Here is a 22,659-nt window from a genome sequence, read left to right on the forward strand (position 1 = left end):
CTTTGAATCTAAAGCAAAATAGTTACCATGATTAAAAGCAAAGTAACAAAAAGAAAGTAATAGAAAAAGTTCAAAGTACCCATAACTTTCTTCTATATATTATGTTTGAAAATGTCGGTATATGGAAGAAATCCATCCCTCTCTTCCAATAACAGAACTGGAGTGCTGTATTTCTAAATGTCCTCATGACTTGTACTTGGAAATTTGCCCTCTGAGGAAGTAAGGTACACAGAAGAGAGAATAGAAGTTTCACTCATTTATCCCTATACCCTCTCTAGACTCCCATGCAGTCCCTATTCGACCTTTACCTTATAGCATCCAACCTGCCTACTTACACTGATATTATTTTATTCTTCATTCATTTTGCCACCTGGTTCTCAAATCAGACTCTCTATCTGCCAGTTTAACAATCTCAGCTTCTGTGAAAAGAGAATATTTCTTTAGATTACAATCCTGCACTACATAACAATATTTGGGCCAATAACAGACCATACATATGATACTGGTCCTCATAAGATTTTACCACTTGATGATGGTACAGCCATCGTCATTTGTGTAAATACACTTTGTGATATTCACACAATGATGGAAATCACCTACTGTCATTTTTTTTTCTCAGAATATGTTCCCTTCATTAAGCAGCACATGACTGTATTTTAAAACAAAAGAGGCTACGTGTGTAATTTAATGTTACACTGCTTGTCTATCATGTCTGAGACTCTGGGTTCCATCGCTAGTACTGCATTAGACAGACAGACAGATACTAGAGCTTTATTTCCATCAACTAGATGGTAGTCTCTGACATTACAGAGAAACTGGTCAATGGGAATACAGTTTTACTGGGAGAAAGGGGAGATGAGACAAAAGTCCTTGTATCCCTTCTGCTTCCACCACCAGAACTCCTTCATGCCCCCAGGCTCCTCCACCATTCAAAAAAAGGGGAAAAATGTGTACTATAATAGACACTAACCTACATAGATGTTAGCTAATGTATTTGTGTTATAAAGCAAAATGCTTTATAACCTTAAATGGACATTCTTTATTATTGGGAAAGCTGTTTACTGACTAGAATGACTTGTTTATCTGAAGTTGTATTTATAATTGTAGCCCCACTTCCCCCTAATTGCGGAAGAGGGAGGTACTTAATTATCATTGATTCTTTGTCTCAAAGGAAGGAGAATTCTGACCAGAGCTTAGGTGTTTAAGACCATATAAAAGCAATGTTGTTGCATTTCCAATTTGGCTAATAAATTGGCTTTAGAGAAATGCATCTTTTCATGTCACTTGGGAATAAAGTTTGTGATTTGCTGATGTTGGACAAGGTTGAAGTTTCATTATGGTTAAATTTGATCTTTTAGCATATGATTAAATGCTATCTCAGATCAAAGGACTCCACCCTGCCCCCAGCTTTAGAAGGTTGGAAAGCTTTGGAGAGCTTGGAAAGTACATTGTAAAATACAGCTTGAAGGTGAAAGGAGAAATAAATGAGTGTGGAGCCTGGATACTGGATAGATTATGCATTTCTTTTGTTTGCCTATTGAAAATTTTAGGGAAGTTGATTCTTTTCGTTGCCTGTTGTTAAGACAGCAGAGAGATGCTGAGGTCTCTACTGTTTCAAGGAGAGAAACACTCAGTGACTATAAATGCAAAGCCAGAAATTGAGTTTACACAACCCTAGGCATACAGATGAATCTAACTGACCTCTTCTAATTCTAATACAAGAAAGTGTTGTCAGGATCACTTTCCAGATCTACTATAACATTTTTTTTCTTACTGAAGTGAGAGTATTTCCATTCACATAGACCAGATAAGGTTTCCCTTAACTCTCACATACACCAGGGAAGAGAACTGTCTCTGCCCACATCTTTACCCAATGCTATTGAGACTTGGGAACCACATCTCATCCTGACGACTGATCAAATGCACTAGCATAGAGCTGAGAGCAGAAAACCAAAGGCCTTGAGCGAATGTAGAGTGCTGGGTACTGATGGCTCACAGTTTGAATCCTAGCTGCTCAGGAGGCTAAGATCTGAACATCAATGATCCAAAGTCAGCCCAGGCAGATACAGCCTTTATCTCCAGTTCAGCTACAGCAAAAAAGCTGGAAGTGGAGAAGATGTACCTCAAGTGGTACAGAATCAGCCTTGATTGAAAAAGCCAAGCAAGAGCTTAAGGCCCTGAGTTCAAGCCCTAATACCAGAATAAGAAAAAAAAGAAGAAGTAAAGATGGTGGAGTTCTAGTTTGCTGTACCCCTAAAGGGCAGGAGATAACCAGGATTCTGGAAGGAAAAGGAAGAATAGTGAAAGGGGATTTTGTGCTTTGAGTCATTTGTGATTTTCTGTTTTTGCAGTGGATCTTTTGAGCCTGTCAGCTGCATGTGATGCATTGGACCAGCACAATCTTAAGCAAAATGATCAGCCCATGGATATACTGCAGATCATTAATTGTTTGACCACTATTTATGATCGCCTGGAGCAAGAGCACAACAATTTGGTCAATGTCCCTCTCTGCGTGGATATGTGTCTTAACTGGCTGCTAAATGTTTATGATACGTAAGTACTGCAGGACTTTGTGCATGTGTGCGTGCTCGCACGTGTGCGTACAAACACGCATGTGCTATATCACAGGGAATCTAGCTTACAGAACAGTGACAGTGTGATTAGCATTACAATAGGGCCACAGAAGCTATGGCCCTGTTTAGGTGATAAATCATTTGTGCATTTATGTGATTTGAAAGTTCTTTTTATAAGCTAGGAGAGGTAAGAGATAGAATATTCTAAATTTGAAAACAAAACCCTGACATACTCATTTTTCAACTCATAGAATGAATCAATGGGTATCCACGGTTCTTTCCTTCTCTCACCTGTGTATTTTGGAATTTCTCCATCTACTTTGGAGTGGTCTCTCTCATTGGCAGGAATGACTGTGCTCTTGGAGAGGCTGGCACACCTGTCACCAGATTAGAGTGGTCTTAGCAGATACCTGGTAGAATTTCACAGGAGAGAATGAACTGATGAGCCAAACACAATGAAAATAAGCCCTTACTGCAGCAAACACATCTCTTCAAACCAAGGAAGATTATTTTGTGTTTTTTTTTTTTTTTTTTTTAATAAGGCTGTCCAAAGTTTTAGTTTAGCACTTCAGTTTGTCTTCTCTCTTAGAGAACAGTTGCTTATTTCCTTTGGATTGCACACAGGAGATAGATCCAGTTCTAATTTTTGTCTTGAGCTTAATGAACACAATTGAGGAAGGAAGCCAATGGAATTGGTGTTGATTTTCACTGAATTCTTCTTAGACCTCAAAATTATTACATGCCTCATTTCACACATCAATGAGAACATATTCCCATTGGAAATCTGGGAAGATTTTACTGAAAGTAATTGCATATCTACTTTGCCTTTGTTGTAGACTTCTGTCATCTCCTTCATTAAAATTTATGCTGTTTTCTTGGTTATTTTGATAAGGCCTTGCTTTTTAAGTTTCAAGACCACCTGGCTATTGAAATGAAAATATGACTTCCATTCTACCTGCCTGAAAAAAATGATTGGGGAATCATTTTAGCTCCTTAAAGACCTGAGTTATTTGAGGGAAGTAGATAAGGAAATCTTATCTATAATGGTAGAATTCTGTCACTGTATTAGGTTCCAGGATCTTTCTTTAATTGAAAGATTTAGTTGTGGGGGGGGAAATTGTTTTTGTTTTTGTTTTTGTTTTGTCAGTCACTGGGCTTGAACCCCAGGCCTAGGCACTGCCCCTGAGCTCTTTTTGCTCAAGGCTAGAGCTCTACCACTTTGAGCCACAGCTCCACTTTCAGTTTTCTGGTGGGTACTTGGAGATAAGAGTGGCAGAGACTTTCTTGCCCAGACTGGCTTTGAATTGTGATCCTCAGATCTCAGATTCCTGAGTAGCTAGGATTACAGGCGTGAGCCACCAATGCCCCCCTTCCCCTTTTGCCACACTTGGGCTTAAACTCAGGGCTTTTTGCTCTCACTTGTCTTTCTCTATTGAAGGTTTAGAGCTCTACCATTTTAGCCATACCTCTACTTCTGGCTTTGCTGATTAATTGGAGGCAAATTTCTCCCAGATTTTTCTGCCTAAGCTGGCTTTGAACCTCAGACTTTAGATATTAGCTTGTTGAAAAGCTAGGGTAATGGGTGAGAGCCACCAGTGCCTAGCTTAGGATTTAGTAAATTTTACTTTTGAAAACTGAGTATATTGTTCACCCCAAATATCCATATCTAAGGTAAAGTTGATTTCTATAATAAAACAAAAAAACCTGGAGAATTATTGAGAGCCATTTTTCTACCAAATGGGAAGCTTTTCATTCTTATTTTTCCCCATTGGTAAAATAAGCTTGTGAGTAAATTTGTTATATGAAATGCTTGATTTCAGCTTTCTGTATAATAGAACATTGATATAGTAACAGGCTACTTATAAATTTCCCTTTTGGAACATATATTTGAGTGTTCTCTAATAGTGTGCCATGAGCGTTTGGGATATAAATCTTTATATTTTATATTTTGTGGCTTATACCAGTGCACATGTGCATGGGCACATGTGTACCAGTAATGGAGCTTAAACTCAGGGTCTTGCACTCGGGATGGGCTTTTTCTGCTCACAGCTGGCACTCTACCACTTGAGCCACACTTCTAGTCCCAATTAATATTCTTAATAAGGGGAAATTTGATGAACATCTGTGAGTGGGTTAAGAGAACAGAGCAGTTAGTTGTTAGTAATTTCGGGGGTTTTGTAACCAAAATAGAGGACTGTGGGCATAGCTCAAGTGGTTAAATGCCAGCTTGGGAAGCATGAGGCCCTGAGTTCAAGCCCCGGTACTGCCTAAATAATTATATATTTGGTCAATATTGATTTAATCTAGTTCAAATTTGAAGTCATGAGCCAAATAGATCAACATACTCAGAAAAGTTCTCACTAATCTAACAAACAATGGTCAATTCACTTCCCATATCCAGGCTGTTTATTTCATCCCTCGATGTTTTTAGCCTCTAGTAGAATGTAATTGTTTTGTTTTGATTCTTCCTAACAGGGGACGAACCGGGAGGATCCGTGTCCTGTCTTTTAAAACCGGCATAATTTCTCTGTGTAAAGCACATTTGGAAGACAAGTACAGATGTAAGTCATGTATATTAACTCTGTATTCTTTTATTGATGTTGGCTAATTACCCTAGTTCTAAACAGGAAATGACACACTGTTCTTGTTTGACAGCAGGTTTCTCATGTTAAGATGTAGAACTGCTTTTAAAGTGTCATAAAATTTGGTTTGTACTGTTCCTGTCACACATTAAATTGCAGGTATTTAAATCGAAAATGAGGATTAGCGTCTCCAGTCCGAGTATTATTTTACATTACATTGACTGTGTCGGAATAAGACACATGTTTCTAGGGGATAAAGTCTGATTTGCCAACCCCTTTGTGTATGTCAACTACATAAATGTGAAGGTTTAATCTCTGTATTTGCCTTGTCTTTGGATTCTTCTTTAAAGAATACTATCTGGCATTCATGCTCAAGGAACATTGTTTATTTTATAATCACCTTACTACAAGTTCCACTGAAACATGCAATTCCTTGACGTGACTAACATTGTATTATTGGAGAGAGGGGTAACTTGCTATGCTTAAATGGTACATACAGCCCTACACAATTTCCTTTTGGTTAGTTATTGGCTTCTTCTGCATAGAGAAGTATAAATCTTAATGAAAGGCAAATACTAGAGGACTAGGGCAGATGGCTTGGCTCAGTTGCCATCATTCCCATTGTAAAGGTCTCTACTCATTTTTCTCCTTTAAATGATCATAAGAAATATTTTCAGGTGGAACATTAAACAAGTCCAGCCTATCTTGTCTTTTCCTCGTCCGCTAAGGCTTAGCCACACACAGAGATGAGGAGATAAGCTAAGCTTAAGGACAAGCAAGAGACAAAAGAGATTAAATTTCTCCAAAGCCTTTCTGAGCCCTAGCTCTCTTTTCTCCTCTAAGAATAAGCCAAAGAATACACAAACCATTTAAACTCTTACTGTTATGGAGTTTTGACTTGAACTTTTTCATCTTAAGAAAACAAAACAACCAAATAGCATTCACTAACAGGTAACATTTTGAGGTTGGTAAAAACAAAAATAGTTAAATCAAAGCAAGATATGTTAAGGGGCTGGGCATGGTAGTTCATGTCTTCTTGCCTGTAATCACACCTATTGGGAGGCATGGGTAGGAAGATTGAGATCCAGGCCAGCCCTGGCAAAAAACATAAAACTTGATGTGAAAAATAACCAAAGAAGAGATAAGGATGTGGCTCAACAGTAGATTATCTGCCTAGCAAGTATGAGTCCTTGATTTCAAAACTCAATACAGGGTAACATTGGCCCAAAAGAATTGTACTCATTACCTCACTTATGGAATGGTAATCCCACTGTACAATACCCTAATAATAACAATACAATTATATTTAAAAATTCAATATAGCTGAAAAAGAAGGGAAAAATTTAGGCATTTAAAAACACTTCATAAATACAAAAAAGCAGTGTGTTTTGGAGGTAAAAAGATGTGCGCGTGGTTGCAGTTTTCTTATGACCATCTGAAAATCTTGTTAAAATATTTAAGTTCTTAACATTTGAAGTATGCTCATAGATAGGAAAGGATTTATTGAACTTATTTCTTACTGGCAACTTCCAGGTGAATATGAGGTAAGTTTGGTGATTTACACCTGTAATCTCAGCACTTGGAAAGCTAAGTAGGAGTTCTAGACCAGCCTAGGCTACATAGCTAGACTGTGTCAAACAAGGAAACAAACAAGTAAAAGGACAAGCACATTCCATCAATTACAGGATAATACAATAGAAGCTAGATGTATAAATACATGAATATATAAATAAGAAAAACATCCTAAGTGAGCGAGCACATGCATGGTGTGATCCGATGACTCCCTAAAGAAGTCCCAATTTTGCTACTTTTTTCAATCTCAGCTCACAAGGGATGGTGCTTTTGGCTAGTTGTGTGGCTCTTAGTGCTATAACTTTTATGGTCGTGTTTATAGTGTGTGTGTGTGTGTGTGTGTGTGTGTGTGTGTGTGTGTGTGTGTGTGTGTGTGTGTGTGTGTGTGTGTGTGTGTGTGTGTGTGTGTGTGTGTGTGTGTGTGTGTTGTATATTATTTCCCAAAGGAGTATTTCTGCCTTAGAAAAATCCGTGTTAAGATTACATGTAAACTTGCATTTCCTCCAGGGTTGTAGTTTATTTAAAATTTATCATACTTCATATATACATAGTGATGATTAACATAGTCTATAAAAATATATCTGGATTAACATGACTTAGAAATAAGTCCTCAGTGGGAATGCTGTTCACTCCTGAGAAATAGTACTGGAATTGACTTGGAACTTAGGTTCTCGTTGCTGTCATTTGGTGCTGTATTTGATCGTTGCAATTCTCTTCTTCCTTTTGCAGACCTTTTCAAGCAAGTGGCAAGTTCAACAGGATTTTGTGACCAGCGCAGACTGGGCCTCCTTCTGCATGATTCTATCCAAATTCCAAGACAGCTGGGTGAAGTTGCTTCCTTTGGGGGCAGTAACATTGAACCAAGTGTCAGGAGCTGTTTCCAGTTTGTAAGTTATTTACCTTTTTCTTTCTTTCTATCCAGTGTTACTGGGTGTCAAACCCAGGGTCGTTCCCTTGTTAGGCAAGTGCTCTACCACTAGCACTTTTGCTTTACATCCCCAGTTTTGGTATTTTTTGTGGTGAGTGGAACAGAAAGGGATATTTCTGAAGATGGAACTGACAGTCCCAAGCAAGTGCTCTGACCACTCAGCCACCCCCCCAGCTTACTCCAAAGTCATAATAATGATATCTTGACTTCTGTATTCTCTTAGCAGCTTTTACAACACACTACCACTTAACGTTAGTTACTTTGCTTGTCACTTGGACAAAATTCCTTCGAGAACAACATAAGGGAGGAATTAACTTATTTTGTTTTATGGTATTTTTGGCTCATGGTGTTAGATGGTTCAGTCCATGGTTGCTTGACCCCATGCACTCAGGCAGAACTATCACGTTAGTGGAAATGTTTGGTTGAAGAGTTTCTCCATGGAGATGGGATGTGGAGAGGAATCTAGGAAGGGACCAGTGCAAGATACAGTCCTAATGACACACCTCCTCCATTTCCAGCCTGGTCTATCTCCTAATGTTTCCTAAACCTTTTAAAATAGCACTACCAGCTGGAGACTAAGTTTTAACACATGAGCTTGGTGGGGGGTATTTGTATTCAAATCCCAATACTGTGCTTGTCTAGTCTGTCTTGTCTTGTTCTGTTGCTTTTTCTCTGTCCTCTCTTTTCTATACCCTCTTCTTTCCAATGCCTGAGCACTCCCACTGATAGCCATTTAGGTTGTTTCTATTTTTTGATAGGACAGGTAATGCTACAGTGAGCGTCTTTGTGCTTTAGATCTTTTCTATGAAGTTTGTTTCTTAGGATAAATTTTCTAGGACTATAAAGTCCAGTCTAAAGGACATACATATTTTCATGGGTTTTGATACCTTTTACCAGATGGCTTTTCTTTAAAAAATTGCTTCTGATTGTAAAGCTGCTTGCCCTAAAAATAAGATATTTGCAGGACCACATTATTCCTAGCATTTTTATGCTTATTTTAAAAGCTAAGAGCTTTGCTTCTTTTATAAAGTTCCTCAATCAGGTCTAATCCCATTTATGACTTAAGATTTGCAGAATGGAAGTAGCTATAGAAATGACTGCATTAGACTTGAATCTTTTCCTCAGAACAGAATGAACCATAGGAAGTTTTCTAGGTATAACCTTCTGAATAGATACATGGGCAGTCTGTTTACTTAATAGTTAATTGGGCAGGTTCACTATATGCAGATAAAATAAGCCCATGCATATACAGAGGTATATATTACTTGAATTATTTTGCCAAAATGATGGCAAATTATCTGCAAATATAAAAAAGATGTAGAGAAATAAATGCATTTCACCTCATATACAACCTGAAGCATGAATAATATAGACTTTGAGTACCTAGATTTGAACTCACAGCCTTATGCCTGTGTAACTCCCTTGTTCTTGGCTAGCTCTCTATCACTTGCACCAGGTCTCCAGCACAGCTTTTTTCTAGTTGTTTTGGAGATGGGCATCTTGCAGACTTTTCTGCCAAGGTCAGCTTTGAACCTTGATCCTCTAGATCTCAGCCTCCTGAGCAGCTAGGATTACAGGCATGAGCCACCAGTATCTAGCTATGTGTGGATGAAATTTCTTACATGTTGTTAAATAAATATTTCTACTCCAGAATGTAAGCATAAGCAACTTTCATATTATATATATATATATGTATATTAATGGCCACAAATAACTGATCAATTTTGCTTTTTATATCTGATTATACAACTTGCAGTGACATGAGATCTGTTTTTTTCCTTTACTCAAGTTGTAATTAGAGTTCTAATTGTAAAATATGCACACATATTCATGCATAAGTTTATATATACGTGTGTGTGTGTGTGTGTGTGTGTGTGTGTGTGTGTGTGTGTGTGTTGTATCTTCTAGGGTAAGAGCCAGAATACAAAACTGTTGAAAGTCATCTTAATTCACTGATGATCTCTGCTTCAAAGAACGCTGAGCTGTGTTTACAGCTGTCTAGGATCCTTTGTGACCTCTGATTCTACTGTAGTGATGTGTTAGGCAGCCACTGCCACTTCAGCTTCTGTTCTTGGATTTGGTTGTCAGGACAGGGGGCCTACTGGACACAGGAGGAGATAAATATATTTCACCTTTCCCTATCATAGATGCCCCCTCTTCCCTTACTCCATATCTCCTGCTTGGTTACTTCCTTGTTTCTGTAATAGCAACATTCTTTTCAGTATTAGCTTTGAACCCAGTCCATCTCACATAATTATCAAATTCCTCCCAGCTCTTAGAAATATCTTGTAAGAGACTGAGAAGTTGGTCAAGAGATAACAGTAGTAACAGATATTTTCTTCTTTTCTTTCTACTGGTTTATATTTTCTGAATTTCCTTCATAGAATATTTATAAGTAAAAAAGAATTGTAAATGGCCATTGTTTTGGTTAAGGAAAAGAAGCATGTTCAATCTGATTCTTTGCCATTGACACTTCACTGCTTTCAGGTCTGCTCATCACATGACTATATCATTGCACTATTTGCCTTAGGATTCCTCCACACCAATACTCCTGCCCTTTTCTTTGCTCTCACTGCCCTGTTACTGGTTTATGTTACTTCCCATGTGACACCATCGTTAAACATCTCTAGTTCCTTTCCATCATCTACTAAAGTAATCCCTAGTTTCTCTGTGTAGCCTTCAGACCTTCGCTAATCTGGTTTCATAACCACTTACTTTGAAGTATTACTTCCACTGTCACAAAACAGTTACCATTTACCATGATTATAAAGTCATGCAATTACTATTGTCACTTTCAAAACGTTGCTTTTGTTCACGTGAACCCTTCCATTTCTTCCTTACCAATTCTGTGAGAAAAATACAATTAGGTAGACTTTGAAGCTGGTGGCATTTGAACAATTTATCTTTGCCCTTAACCTCTCTCAGTGGGTGGCATACTTCGATTCACAGTTCACATTGGCCTCCTCAAATCGTTTCTGCTACTTCTGCTTCCCAGCCTGGGACTTGGGTCCAGTAAGAGATGCCTTTGCAAAACAAGGAACATAGGACAGACAATAGGAGTTGAGGAAAAGAGACCTAAGTTGGAAGTGGCATCAGATGGGGCTTACATTACTTAGAGTTAGGGAGCCTGTAGTGATTTGCAGTCAGATTGAATGGCTCAGTTGTGAATGCTTACTTTCAAATGCACGTCCTGGCCCTAGTTTGCTTTTCCTTAGCCAGGTGTTCTGGCAGTCACCTTGCCTTTCATTGTGCAACGGGCATGAAAATACAATGTTTGCTGTAGGGAAAGATAACAGCAGTGAAAATGCCCTCTGCCCTCTGTTTGAAGTGTAAGACCTTGGGAATGGACCATACAGACTCAAAAGAAGCTTTTTCTACCAGTCCCAAGAAAGGGCAGTAAAGTACTTACTTTTCCTACAAATGCATTCATGCATTGATGCATTTCACAAGTTGACCTCGCACAATAGGCTTTTTCTTCCTCTGTTTCTCCTCACCAGCCAGGGAAAACTGTTTTTCAAGTTGCTACAGTCACAGAAGTACTGAAGTGTCTGATTCTGACAAGGGCAGGAAGAGAGGTGTGTTTTGATGGGCCATGCTCTCAGGCTGATCTTTTCAAAGTTCTCACAATCCATATCCCTCCCCAATAACAACTTTAAAAACGGAATTGGGTGCTAGTAAGCCCAGCTACTTAGGAAGCTAAGATCTGAGGATTGCAGTTCAAAGCCAGTCCAGGCAGGAAAGTCTGTGAGACTCTTATCTCTAATTAACCACCAAAAAGCCACAAGTGGAGCTGTGGCTCAAGTGGTAGAGCATTAATCTTGAGCCCAAAAAAGCTCAGGGGTAGCACCCAGGCCCTGAGTTCCTGTGCCTGTTTCTACTGGCACAAAAAAAAAAGAGAAAAATTCAAGATAGATTCTTCATTCATTCTACATGAGACACAGGCTAAGCAGTGGCATACTGCTGTGAATATGTGCACTGGGTAATCCACTTGTTTTGGTAGTAGAAGAAGAAACATTTTTAAACTTAGTTTGGTTTAGAAATACAGCTTCAACAAATGTTGTTGGTCAAAGAATGTGGGTGCTTTCTTCTTCGTGGCCCATAAAACTAGTACTGCAAGACAGTAGATTGATTTCTCTGAGTTCTTTCTGGTAGAAGCTAAACTTGCCCTGGCAATCAGTCACAGTCACATAGACTGCCCAAAGGAGCCTTTGGGATTATCCACATGTTTCCTTTTTCAGATGAGAAAATGAGGTCCAGGGAGACAGAATGAATATATTCTGTACCATGCAATTATACTGTTGTGGCTTTAACCTAACCAGTTCAGATACTACACTGAACTAAGTGTCAATATGTTAATGTCTGAATTTTACATTGAAAAGTGATGAAGTCTCTTCCCCCCAAACACACACACACACACACACACACACACACACACACACACACACACACACTCACACACTCTTTTAATTTACAATAAATATTCTAACCTATTGTATAAAAAATATTTGAGGAGGAATATTAGAGGAGGCTTATTCAAAGTACATTAGCTATATCATAGAAATATCACAACGAAACCATTTTGTATACTTAATACATGCTAATAAAAACATTCTAATCCTATTTTCAGGTGTCTGGCATATTTTCAGATAAAACCAAGTAATACTAATGGGTAGAAACTATATTTTTAAGTGACTTCAGAAAAGAGTCATCTATCTGCAAATAGTATTTGCCAGAGCTCTGAGAAGGGTTCTCCCTTTCCACCAAGAGTCTTTCTAGTATTTTCTTCTGTTACCACTTTAAGGGCGTTATTATTTAGATAGAATTGAGTATACCAACTTTATATTCAATATGCTTCACCTACAAGAGCTACAGTGTCAAAATCTGTTTATTCTATATCTGTTTTCTGCCTCCTGTTGTATTCATGCATTCAAAATGAATACGTTGCTTTCATGTCTTCTGAATTTTTCTATTCACATGACAAAAATGAATATCATCTATGTACAGGTGCTATAATGTAGAATGATAGGGAAATGAGAATACATTACAACGTCAGCTGTCGAGAGCAAGTATATTTAGCTATGTATGTCAAATAAATTATTCCAGAATATCTGCAAGAGTGAGTGGCAGGGTGGTTAAGCACCTAAGCCCTGAAGCCTGACTGACTAAGTCCAATATCTTGCTCTGCTGTTGGCTAGATATGTGAATGGGACTCCATTTCTGAACCTTCCTAGTTCCTAAACTGTATTGTTGGTGGCATTAGGATTAGAGTTGCCTACTTAGTATGATTACTCATAATTAGCTTAAAGTATTGTAATATGAGAAAATCCCTTTGCCTGTAACCAAACATCTGTAGATTCTATGTGAGTCTTCTTGTGATTCTTGTCTACAAGTATTGAGATGACATATTAGGAGACTTTTTTTTTGATGGGGAAACAGTACTGTGGTTTGAACTCAGAGCCCTGTGCTTGCTTTTAGTGTTTGCTCAGCTGGTCCTCCACCACTTTCGCCACTCATAAGCTTTTGTTGGTTATTTTTAGAGCTGCAGGCTCATGAACTTTGCTTCCTTTCCCAGGCTTGCTTCAAAACATGATTCTCCAGATGTCAGCCTCATGAGTAGCTAGGATTGCAACCATGAATTACTGGTGCTTAGCTTCAGGAAACTTTAATTTGTTAGACGGCATTACTCAGGCCAGTTGATCACATTTTACATTCTGAATACAAATAACTCCTAAAAATCTTACTTTACTTCAATTTCCTTTGGATACCATAAGACACTCCTTTTACACACCTTTTGGACTATTGGAAACTTCTTAGTAACTAAGTCATTAGCAATAGTTACTACAATTTAGTATTCATACTAGTAACCTTTCTTAGAATCGCCTTCCATAAAGAGGGCAGGATGTTGTAGAAAGCTGTCCTATTGGGCAGTTCTTTAAAATCTTTCAATTTTTAGGAAAGATTTTTTTATCCAAGTTATCTGCATTGTCTTGAGTTTGACTACTGGTTTTCAGTTGCTGCTATTTCTTAAAATTATAAGCTACCATGGAGTTAGCTTCATGATTATCTGATTTGTTCTAGTTTCCCTGGTTATCATTTCAATGCGAAGTGGTATATGTTTTGTTCACCAGTACTTTGAAAGATAGGTTTGTGGTGCAGTTAAAACATGCTTTTTTCATATACTTACTGCTAAGGTAAAACACATGGCATTCTGTTTCTAGTCTTCATCTTTCTAAAGTATCACTTTATTGGGTTGGGAGTATAGCTCAGTATTATAGAACTGGCTTAACATTCAGGAGGCTTTGGGTTCAACTCTTAGCACCAACAGATATCTCATAAAAATAAAATAACATATAGCCATGAGAAAAATCCATCTATATATTTTCCTGCTAACCTATCTTTCCCTTTCTTTCCTAGAAAAATTAAAGTAGAGGTAGTAAAAAAAAAGTCCACATTTTTTAATAGGCATGTTTATAGTTGGATGAATACTTCGGACTCCTATTTATAAGTTCACCATTATTACATATTTACAATGAAACTCTTCCTCCCCCCCAAATCTACATGTGAATGAAAAAAATGAGTTCAACGTGTATTGTCTTCATTATTTCTGTTTATCACTATATATTTAAATGAGACATTCTTTCTACAAAGATTATTTCTTCATTTAACAGCTAAGGTTTTTTGTTGTATTTTGTTTGCATTTCATAAAATAATTTTTTTCTTTTTCTTTATTTTGATTCTTTCTTAAAAGCCTACACTTTGTTATGCACAGTAAAATTTATTCTTGGTGTTCAGGTCTATGAGGTTAGATATATACTTGTTCATGGTACTACCGACAGTCAACACACGGAACATTCCTATCACCCCTAAAGTTCTCTCCAGTTTATTGCCATCAGATTCCTCTGCCTTCATTCTTGTCATTTTTCCTTTTCCCTCATTGGATTTTAAACAATTGTAAAAGAAACGGTAGTGGAAGACTTAGCTTTATGTCTTGCTTTTTTCTTTTTTCCCCTTATTTTTTGGTTGATCGTGGGATCTGAGCTCTGGGCCTGGGCACGCTACCAGTTGAGCCACAGCACCACTTCCGGCTTTTTCTGCTTATGTGGTACTGAGGAATGGAACCCAGGGCCTCATGCATGCAAGGCAAGCACTCTACCACTGAGCCACCTTCCCAGCCCTGCATTTTTCTTTTTTGTTTGCATAAAGTAGCCTGCTCCATACTTGAGAAAGTATACTGCATGTATCCATAGAAAGGTACTTTACTATGTGTGTGTAAAAACTTTTCCATTAAATAAGAATTCTGTAGCCAACATTAATAACTTCGAATATACTAAGGGATTTGCATAGATTTAAAATTGTGCTTACATTCCCAAGGGCCAGGGTGTTAATTGGTTTATTAGTCAGGTGGAGTGGAGAGCCTGAGGTCAGGACAGTTGTCCTTGAATATGTAAATGAAGAATAGATAATCACTATGTGTTATTGTTTGGGCTGATTTTATCTTTAATGGCTGATTCAGAGTCCCGATTAATATTTAAAACACTGACTGTTGGCCTCCAAACCCCTCATTATCTTCAGAACTTTAAATAAAATACTCCATTTCTACCGAAGACTGCAGTTATGGGAAGGAAGCCTTTTACTTCTTGTTTCTTGAAGACAACCTTTGACCTCTCAATCCTTGCTTCAAGAAAAAAATCAGTAGATATGAGGCATCTTAAATTCATTTTCATAATTCGAGATTCACATTAGGATATCAGGAAAGCCAGAGGAAGCAGAAAGTATGAGAGATGCTATAGGAGCCAAGCAAGGGGAAGGCAAAGTGTAAGTCAGCTTTGTGAGGTTTTTGTTTTTGTCAATGTTGGAGCTTAGGTGCTGTCCCTGAGCTCTTTTGCTCAAGGCTAATGCTCTACCATTTTGAGCCACAGTGCAACTCCCGCCACTTCCAGTTTTCTGGTGGTTAATTGGAGATGAGTCTCACAGACTTTTCCTGTCTGAGCTGACTTCAAGCTGCAATCCTCAGACCTCAGCCTCCTGAGTAGCTAGGAATGCAGGCTTGAGCCATGAGCGCCTGGCTAGCTTTGTGGGTTAAAAAAAACACCACTACCTCGAGGAGCTTTTCCTAGTTTATAACATTTCCTCTTCTCCATCACTCTTACTCATGTTCCTTCCTTGCGTTCTCCATACAGGAGTGACTTAAGGGGAAACAATAGTTCCCAAGTAGTCTTTTATTTTAGAAATATGTCAAGCATAAAGGAAAGTTGAACAAGTAGTATGATGAAGACCTATGCCACCTCTATCCGGCTCTTTAAAAGCCCTCTCTCCCTTTCCCACCCCCCTGGCCATCAGTGTATATGTACTGTATTCTATGTATACTCATGCAGACATATATTTCACTCTTTACTATTTTAAAGTAAAAAGGCATCACTACCTAAATCCCTAAATAAACACATTTACTATACATATTTTTCTTGAGTTTATTCCCTTCCAATAGGAAATAGGAATTGAGTGTTTACCATGTTTAATTCTTTTCCATGTTTATTACTGCATTCAGAATTGTGGTGCTGTCATCCTACAGAATTTCACATCAATTTAGTAATACATCTAATACCCAGTCCACATTGCAAATTTCCCATTACTTTAGAATGTTCCTTTTAGCTGGCTATTTTCTTCTAGTATCCAACCCAGGGGTTTGTATTGGATTTTCTTTTCAAGCCTCTGTACTTTTTTTAGTCTTGGATACTCTCCTTGCATTTTTTTTTGTTATTTATATTCCAGTTTTTTCTTTCAAAAGATTGACATTTTTGAAGAGTCCAAGTCTGTTTTCTTGAAGAATGTCTCATGTTCTGGATTTTTCAGACTGTTTACTCATGATTAAAGTTAAAATTTTTGGCAAGAGGACCATAGAAGTGCCACTGCTGCATTCCTCCCACTGCATCACATTGGGAGGAAAAAAAAATAACAGTTTGCTCTTATTGGCAACACTAATCATGCTAAGGTGGTATCTGTCAGATATTACCATTGTGAAAGTACCTTTTTCTCCTTTGTCATTACAAAGTAATTTTTGTGATATATTGAGACTCCGTGGACTTTCTTAACAACTACTGTATGGTAATAGCATCTATTGATGATCCATATCTAATTCAGTTATTATATTGAGGATGGTATATAGCGATTTTCTAATTCTGCCATTCTTTCTGGATGTTTCAGCTATTGGTTTTTTTTGTTTGTTTTTGATTTTTTCCTGTGAAGAACAGCACCCAGCTTTGCTCCATGTTTCCTTGAGTATCACTGTGAACAGTGGTTTTGAATATGCGAAATGTAGTACCCCAGTTTCCCCACAAGACACCCCAACACCCAGTCAATTAGGCTAGGAGTCTTTATTGCCACACAGGGTCTGCAGAGCGAAGGAATGCAGTCCTGATATGCAGATCTTCTGCGTACTTAAGGACACAAGCCACACGCAGGTGGCAGGTGGCGTTTTTTTGCAATAGGCCAGAGCAAGCAAGCTGGGGAATTATGCAGTTAGTAGGAATTTGGCACTGGGGATACAGAAGTGAGAATTATGGTTGGATTCCCTCTCACCCATTTCTCGGATTCTGCAGGGATCAGGCTTGATTGCGGTTATTCAAGTCACTGTGCCTTCTGCATCGCCCCTGGCCTGGAGAGTCCCCATGGCGGATACTGATTATTTTACTACTACCTACTGAATTCCAATAACCTGGTGTTTAACTCACCAATTTACTTCAAGTCTTTATCTTTGGGATTTTTCCTTTTAATGACTATCCTGGAGTTTTTCTCTACAGGGAGATCCTACCCTTCAAGTTGGGCCTTTTCTTAATAATCAATAATTTTGTTCTGTTTCTAATTTCACATTTTATATTCTTGGCGGGGGGAGAAATCATCACACAAAGCATGATACTTCTCCTGTCTGAACCATCTTTTGACATACATTGTTTAAAATAGCAGTACATAATTTGACAGTCCTTTCTCCCCATGGGAACACAAATAGGTCCAATAAGTATATTTCTATATTTATCAACTCTTTTGTGGGAAAAGAAAGTTGGTACAGCCAAAATAGGTAAGAAAGAGTAGGCTAATAAGGATGAAGAAGCTCGTAGGTATTTGAGGTTCTATTTTTCCCTTTAGCTACTTTAATATGTTTGGTATCCACCTGTCAGTCTATGTAGCTCAAATATTCCATAGCATCTAATGGTATGAAAGATGTGTAATGCAAAAAAAAAAAAACAGAAAGGAGGTGATGAGTATGGTTTTTATCACTGTTTTAGGACATTCACTTGTATTTCAGAAATACTTCTACTTGGTTTTCAATTCACTTTAAAGTTTAGTACTTGAGCATTGTATTTAGCACTTGCTTTTCACTATTAGAGACTCTAACACTCAAACAAATTAAGGAATCAAAGGATTCAAAGAATTTTTGAGTTCAGCATGCTTGTCCTCCTAGGAAATCCCTTTTGTCTTTCCTTCTTAATACTACTTTAAGCATCTGTTGCTACTGTTGAAATGATGAATCTGAGTCTAAGAAATTTCTTACAGACTTCCTGGTGCCTCTTGCTGGGGGGAGGGAATTCTCCACCCAGGGCTGAAAAGCCTAGAGGTGAGAGAGGCCATTCATTGAATGCTGATGCTCAAGGTGAGCTAGGAGGGCTCTGCTTCAGAGAAATTCAGATGTCATAGCCTTAGGAAAGCTTTGCATAGAGAATGCTCTGACTCTGCCTTGATTACCTCCCTAAATGGCTTGAATCACTCACCTTTGAGTAGAGGCTAAGATTTCCCATATATGGAAGGTTGAGGCATTTTCTTCCCTAAGTATCTGCTCATACCTGAGCTTGTACCTGAGTATATACAAATATGGTCTGTTTTTGTTAAGGCTTGGTCTCCACCCCAAGCATGTGGTTTTTGTATTTAAAAACTTTGTATAAACTCTGTTCAGGGCTGCTGGTCTTTGAGACTGGAGTCCACCATGAAGTTGCTGGCCTTCTAATAATAAAGACTCCTGATTCAATCTTTCAAAATGTGGCTTCTCTTTTCTCATGCCTGGACTTGTATCTGACTTACTTTATAAGATGTTAAAAGAATAGATAATGATGAGCTGTTTTCTTAACTTCTCAGGGCCTTTTCTCATCACTGACATGATATCTTGTTACTTATTCCAAAGTTTCATTTTGATTGTCTAAATGTTATAATGTCAGAAAGGAAAATGGATTATTGCACTTATTTGAAATCTTTGCCATTATCAGGCAAATCTTACATGATCTTCTGTTTAATAACTCTTGTAGCAGAGTTATAAGGTACAGGAAATAGTCTTGTATTGTACATAGATTGTGGCCTTTCGCATGAGACAGACTGTTCTCTCTGAACAGAAGTAGCATAGACTAAGAGCAAGATGTAGAAAAAATACTGCTTGGCAACTCATATAAATGACCCCTACACTACTTTCCTCAACAACTCAAAGGGAAAACACAAGTATCTGTTTCTAGGAGGATGATAATGTCACCTTCCTTCTGTTTTATTTGTTACATGCAGGTTTTATAGAGATTTTTTTTATCACTCATTTGATTTTCATAAAAATTGGGATTGTTTGGAAGAAGAGTCATTAATATTCTTTACAACTTGTTCTTGTTCTGCCTTTTATGTTCGTTGCTAGTATAGACTTCTCTCTTATGTAAAATATTCCACTGATGCCCTTGGTACATTTAGAGGTTGTTAAAGAAATTGTAATAACAGCTCATGGAACAGTCAAGAAGGAACTGCTTGTCCTATAGTGTCTGACCCTGACTAGCCAATCTCCTTGCAGTTTTGAATCTTTGTGTACAGACTTTAATCCACAAGACAGTTTTTTAAAAATCAATTTAAATTCAGTAAATCTTTCCAGATGCTATGGCTTTTTGGAATCAGGTCCAGAAAAGATGCATTGTTGATTATTCATGCCATTACCTGTTCAAAGTGGCAGTGATGTTTAAATGGTTATTTGGATTTATGAAAGGAACACCTTACGAATGAAAATAACAACTGAAAATGACCAGGAAGAAGAGATTAGCTTTTTTTAACCCTGCATTTGTTTCTAGTGTCATAAATTCATCCTTTTCTGTCAATAGAAATGCTCGGACATTCTGCTCATATGTATGTACGCATTCACTTTTTGTGTATTTACTCATTAGTAGTGTAAGGTATATTAAATAGGTAGGTTTCCTTAGGTAGCGGATGAAGAGAACACCTCACCAGGCGGGAAAAGAGTGTTTACTGAACTGCTGCCCAAGCCGAGCTTGGTAGAGAGGCCTGGCCTGAAGGGGTGACCCACCCGCAGGCCAGGACTTATCTAGGCCAGGGACAGAAAAAGGTGTGGCCACGGCGGGGAGAAGGTGTAGCCACACTGGATCTGGATGTGACCTCAGGGTCTGGAACCCTCCTGTGGTCAGATGGGAGGAATGTGACCAGAGGTGGCCCAGGATGTGACCTAGCAGGAGGGGAGGTGACTGCTTCCAGGTGTGCCAGTTACCTAGGTAACACAGATATTGGACTACTTGGCAGAAACTTAGCCAAGAGGTAGGGAGGTATCTACACAGGACCTGCATGGCCCAGGGCAGATCTTATAGGTATGAACTCTAATAAATAAAAGGAAGGTCTCTGCTCACATACAAGTCTCTGTGTGTGTGTGTGTGTGTGTGTGTGTGTGTGTGTGTGTGTGTGTGTGTGTAGAAATATGCACACACAAACTCAGACTTGTCCTAGCACATTTGCTTACATTGCATGAGATAATTACATACCATGATTAAATAAATAATCAGGATCTACAACTTTATCATGTTTCTTTGTGACTTCTAGTTTGAGATCTTTTTATTCACTAGTCCTTTTCACAATAAAAACTGGTGTGGCATTTTTCTTACAGCTACCAATTGAACATATCCATCCCAACTTCCTAGTTTCTATTTTCCAGAAGATAGCTGTCTTCCTGGTAGATACCCTGAGGGACTCCTAGGGAAGTCTACTGTTCAGTTACTGGTAATGAATAAACAATGTTTCTTTCGTACTTCGGACAATGAGCTATAGTTAGGTAAGATGTTAAGATTAAGAGCAGAGATTTCTCAGCCTTCACTCTACTGGCACTTTGCATGGGATACTCACAGACTTTGTTGTAAGGACCTGGCCTGTGCATTATAGGCTGTTTAGCAAGAACCTGGTCCTTGTCTACTAGATGTTAGTACACCTTATCCCACCCCAATGTCATGATAACCCAAAATGTCTCCAAACATTGTCATCTACCTATCTCCAAACATTGTCACATGTCACCCAGGGTACATCATCATCCCTGCTAAAGAACTACTGACATAGAACATTACTTAGCCAGTTAACGAGGTTCCTTTTAAGTCAGTCAATGTGAATTTTGAGTATTCCTAATCTGGACAATGGAAAGAGCTGGAATACTGTTTTTATGTGTACATGCTGTGGATGAGGAAAAGGGAGACACTTTTCTTGTCAGTTGTGGGGCTTGAATTCAGGGCCTGGACACTGTCCCAGAGCTTTCTCACTCAAGGCGAGTACTTTACCATTGAACCACAGCTTCAATTCCGGTTTTTTGCCTGGTTAATTGCAGATAAAAGTCTCACAGACTTTCCTGGCTAGGCTGGCTGTGATCCTCAGATTTCAGCCTCACTAGTAGCTAGGATTACAGGCATGACTCACCAGCACCTGGCTAGAGATAATTTTTTTTTTTTGTCGGTCATGGGGCCTGAACTCTGGGCCTGGGCGCTGTGTTTCAGCTCTTCAGCTCAAGGCAAGTACTCTACTGGTTGAGCCACAGCACCACTTCTGTTTTTCTGGTGGTTACTTGGCGATAAGAGTCTCACAGACTTTCCTGTCCAGGCTGGCTTTGAACTGCAATCCTCAGATCTCAGCCTCCCAAGTAGCTAGGATTACAGGCCTGAGATCTCAGCCTCCTAAGTGGCTAGGATTATAGATGTGAGCCACTGGTACCCCATATCTGCCTGGTTTTTAATTCGTTCCTTTATTGCCAGACAAAAGGAGAGGGAATATAGCACTAGGATGCAGAAGGAGAGGGAATGTAGCACTAGGATACAGAATGGTTTGTCATAAAAATGAAAGATAGAAATACAGTGAGAATGTGAATCCCTGTGTCTTCTCTTCAGTACTGTCAGTGGGCCTAGGCAAGCAGTTTTAAAAGAGCCAAAATGATGGATCTTGCATCTTAGGAACTGGAAAGAAACTTGAAAATTTCCAACCTTGAAGCACAAGACAATCTATAGGATTTTGAAAGAGAACATTCTACCGTGTCCTTTGGTAATTCACACCAATGCTGTAACAACTTTCAGCACCAAGAAATTCTTCCGTATGAGTTACAGCCCAAATTCTTCATGCTGTTTAAGCTTGTTTCTTCTTGTTTTGTCCTCAGTAGAGGGATTGAACAGCTGGTCCCAGGCTCCTATGGAAGAGCCATTCACATAATTGAAAACTGTTATTAAATAGTCCCTTCAGCCACTCTTTTTTGCTCATTCTCTCTCTTCCTCCCCCTCTTTTCTTTTCATGGCTAAATAATCCCAATTCCCTTAAGCTGTCCTCAGGTCTTTCAAACCCCTTAATTATCATTGTGTCTTTCTGCCAAGTCCGCTCTATGTCATGGGTCAGTTGTAGCCATCAGAATTAGACACTGTTCTATAAAGGGTTTAAACAGTAGTGAAGATTATGAGGTAATTTCTTATGCTATACTTTCACAGGCATATTTCTTTCATTTCTTTTTTTTTTATCATTAGTAGCTTTGCCATGGTGGGAAGGAAATCTAGAGCTTTACACAAGCCAAACAAGTGCTATAGCATCGAGTTACATCTGGTTCCTTTCTTTTACTCTTGTTTTTTAATACTGAAATTTGTTGCTGATTCATAGTCTCTTTTCCTCTTCGTTTTGGAATGAACAGATACTTCATTATTATATATTTTGCATTCAGTATGAATTCTTACCCTGCAGCATGTCTTTTAAA

The 22,659-nt window shown here is 38.5% G+C and overlaps 1 protein-coding gene across 8 annotated transcripts in view; it reads left to right on the plus strand.

Moving 5' to 3' along the window:
* The window catches only part of Dmd (dystrophin), a 1,242,252-nt gene that overhangs the window by 1,151,489 nt on the left and 68,104 nt on the right, over positions 1 to 22,659 (plus strand). For all 8 annotated transcript variants that reach the window (XM_042692421.1, XM_042692422.1, XM_042692423.1 and 5 more), the window contains 3 exons: positions 2,352 to 2,553; positions 5,049 to 5,134; positions 7,457 to 7,614. In XM_042692421.1, the coding sequence (XP_042548355.1) occupies positions 2,352 to 2,553; positions 5,049 to 5,134; positions 7,457 to 7,614 (446 nt within the window). The remainder of the gene's footprint in view (positions 1 to 2,351; positions 2,554 to 5,048; positions 5,135 to 7,456; positions 7,615 to 22,659) is intronic.

The sequence above is a fragment of the Dipodomys spectabilis genome, unplaced genomic scaffold (genome assembly GCF_019054845.1).
Source record: "Dipodomys spectabilis isolate Male_0828 unplaced genomic scaffold, ASM1905484v1 ptg000156l, whole genome shotgun sequence".
NCBI classification, from domain to species: domain Eukaryota; kingdom Metazoa; phylum Chordata; class Mammalia; order Rodentia; family Heteromyidae; genus Dipodomys; species Dipodomys spectabilis.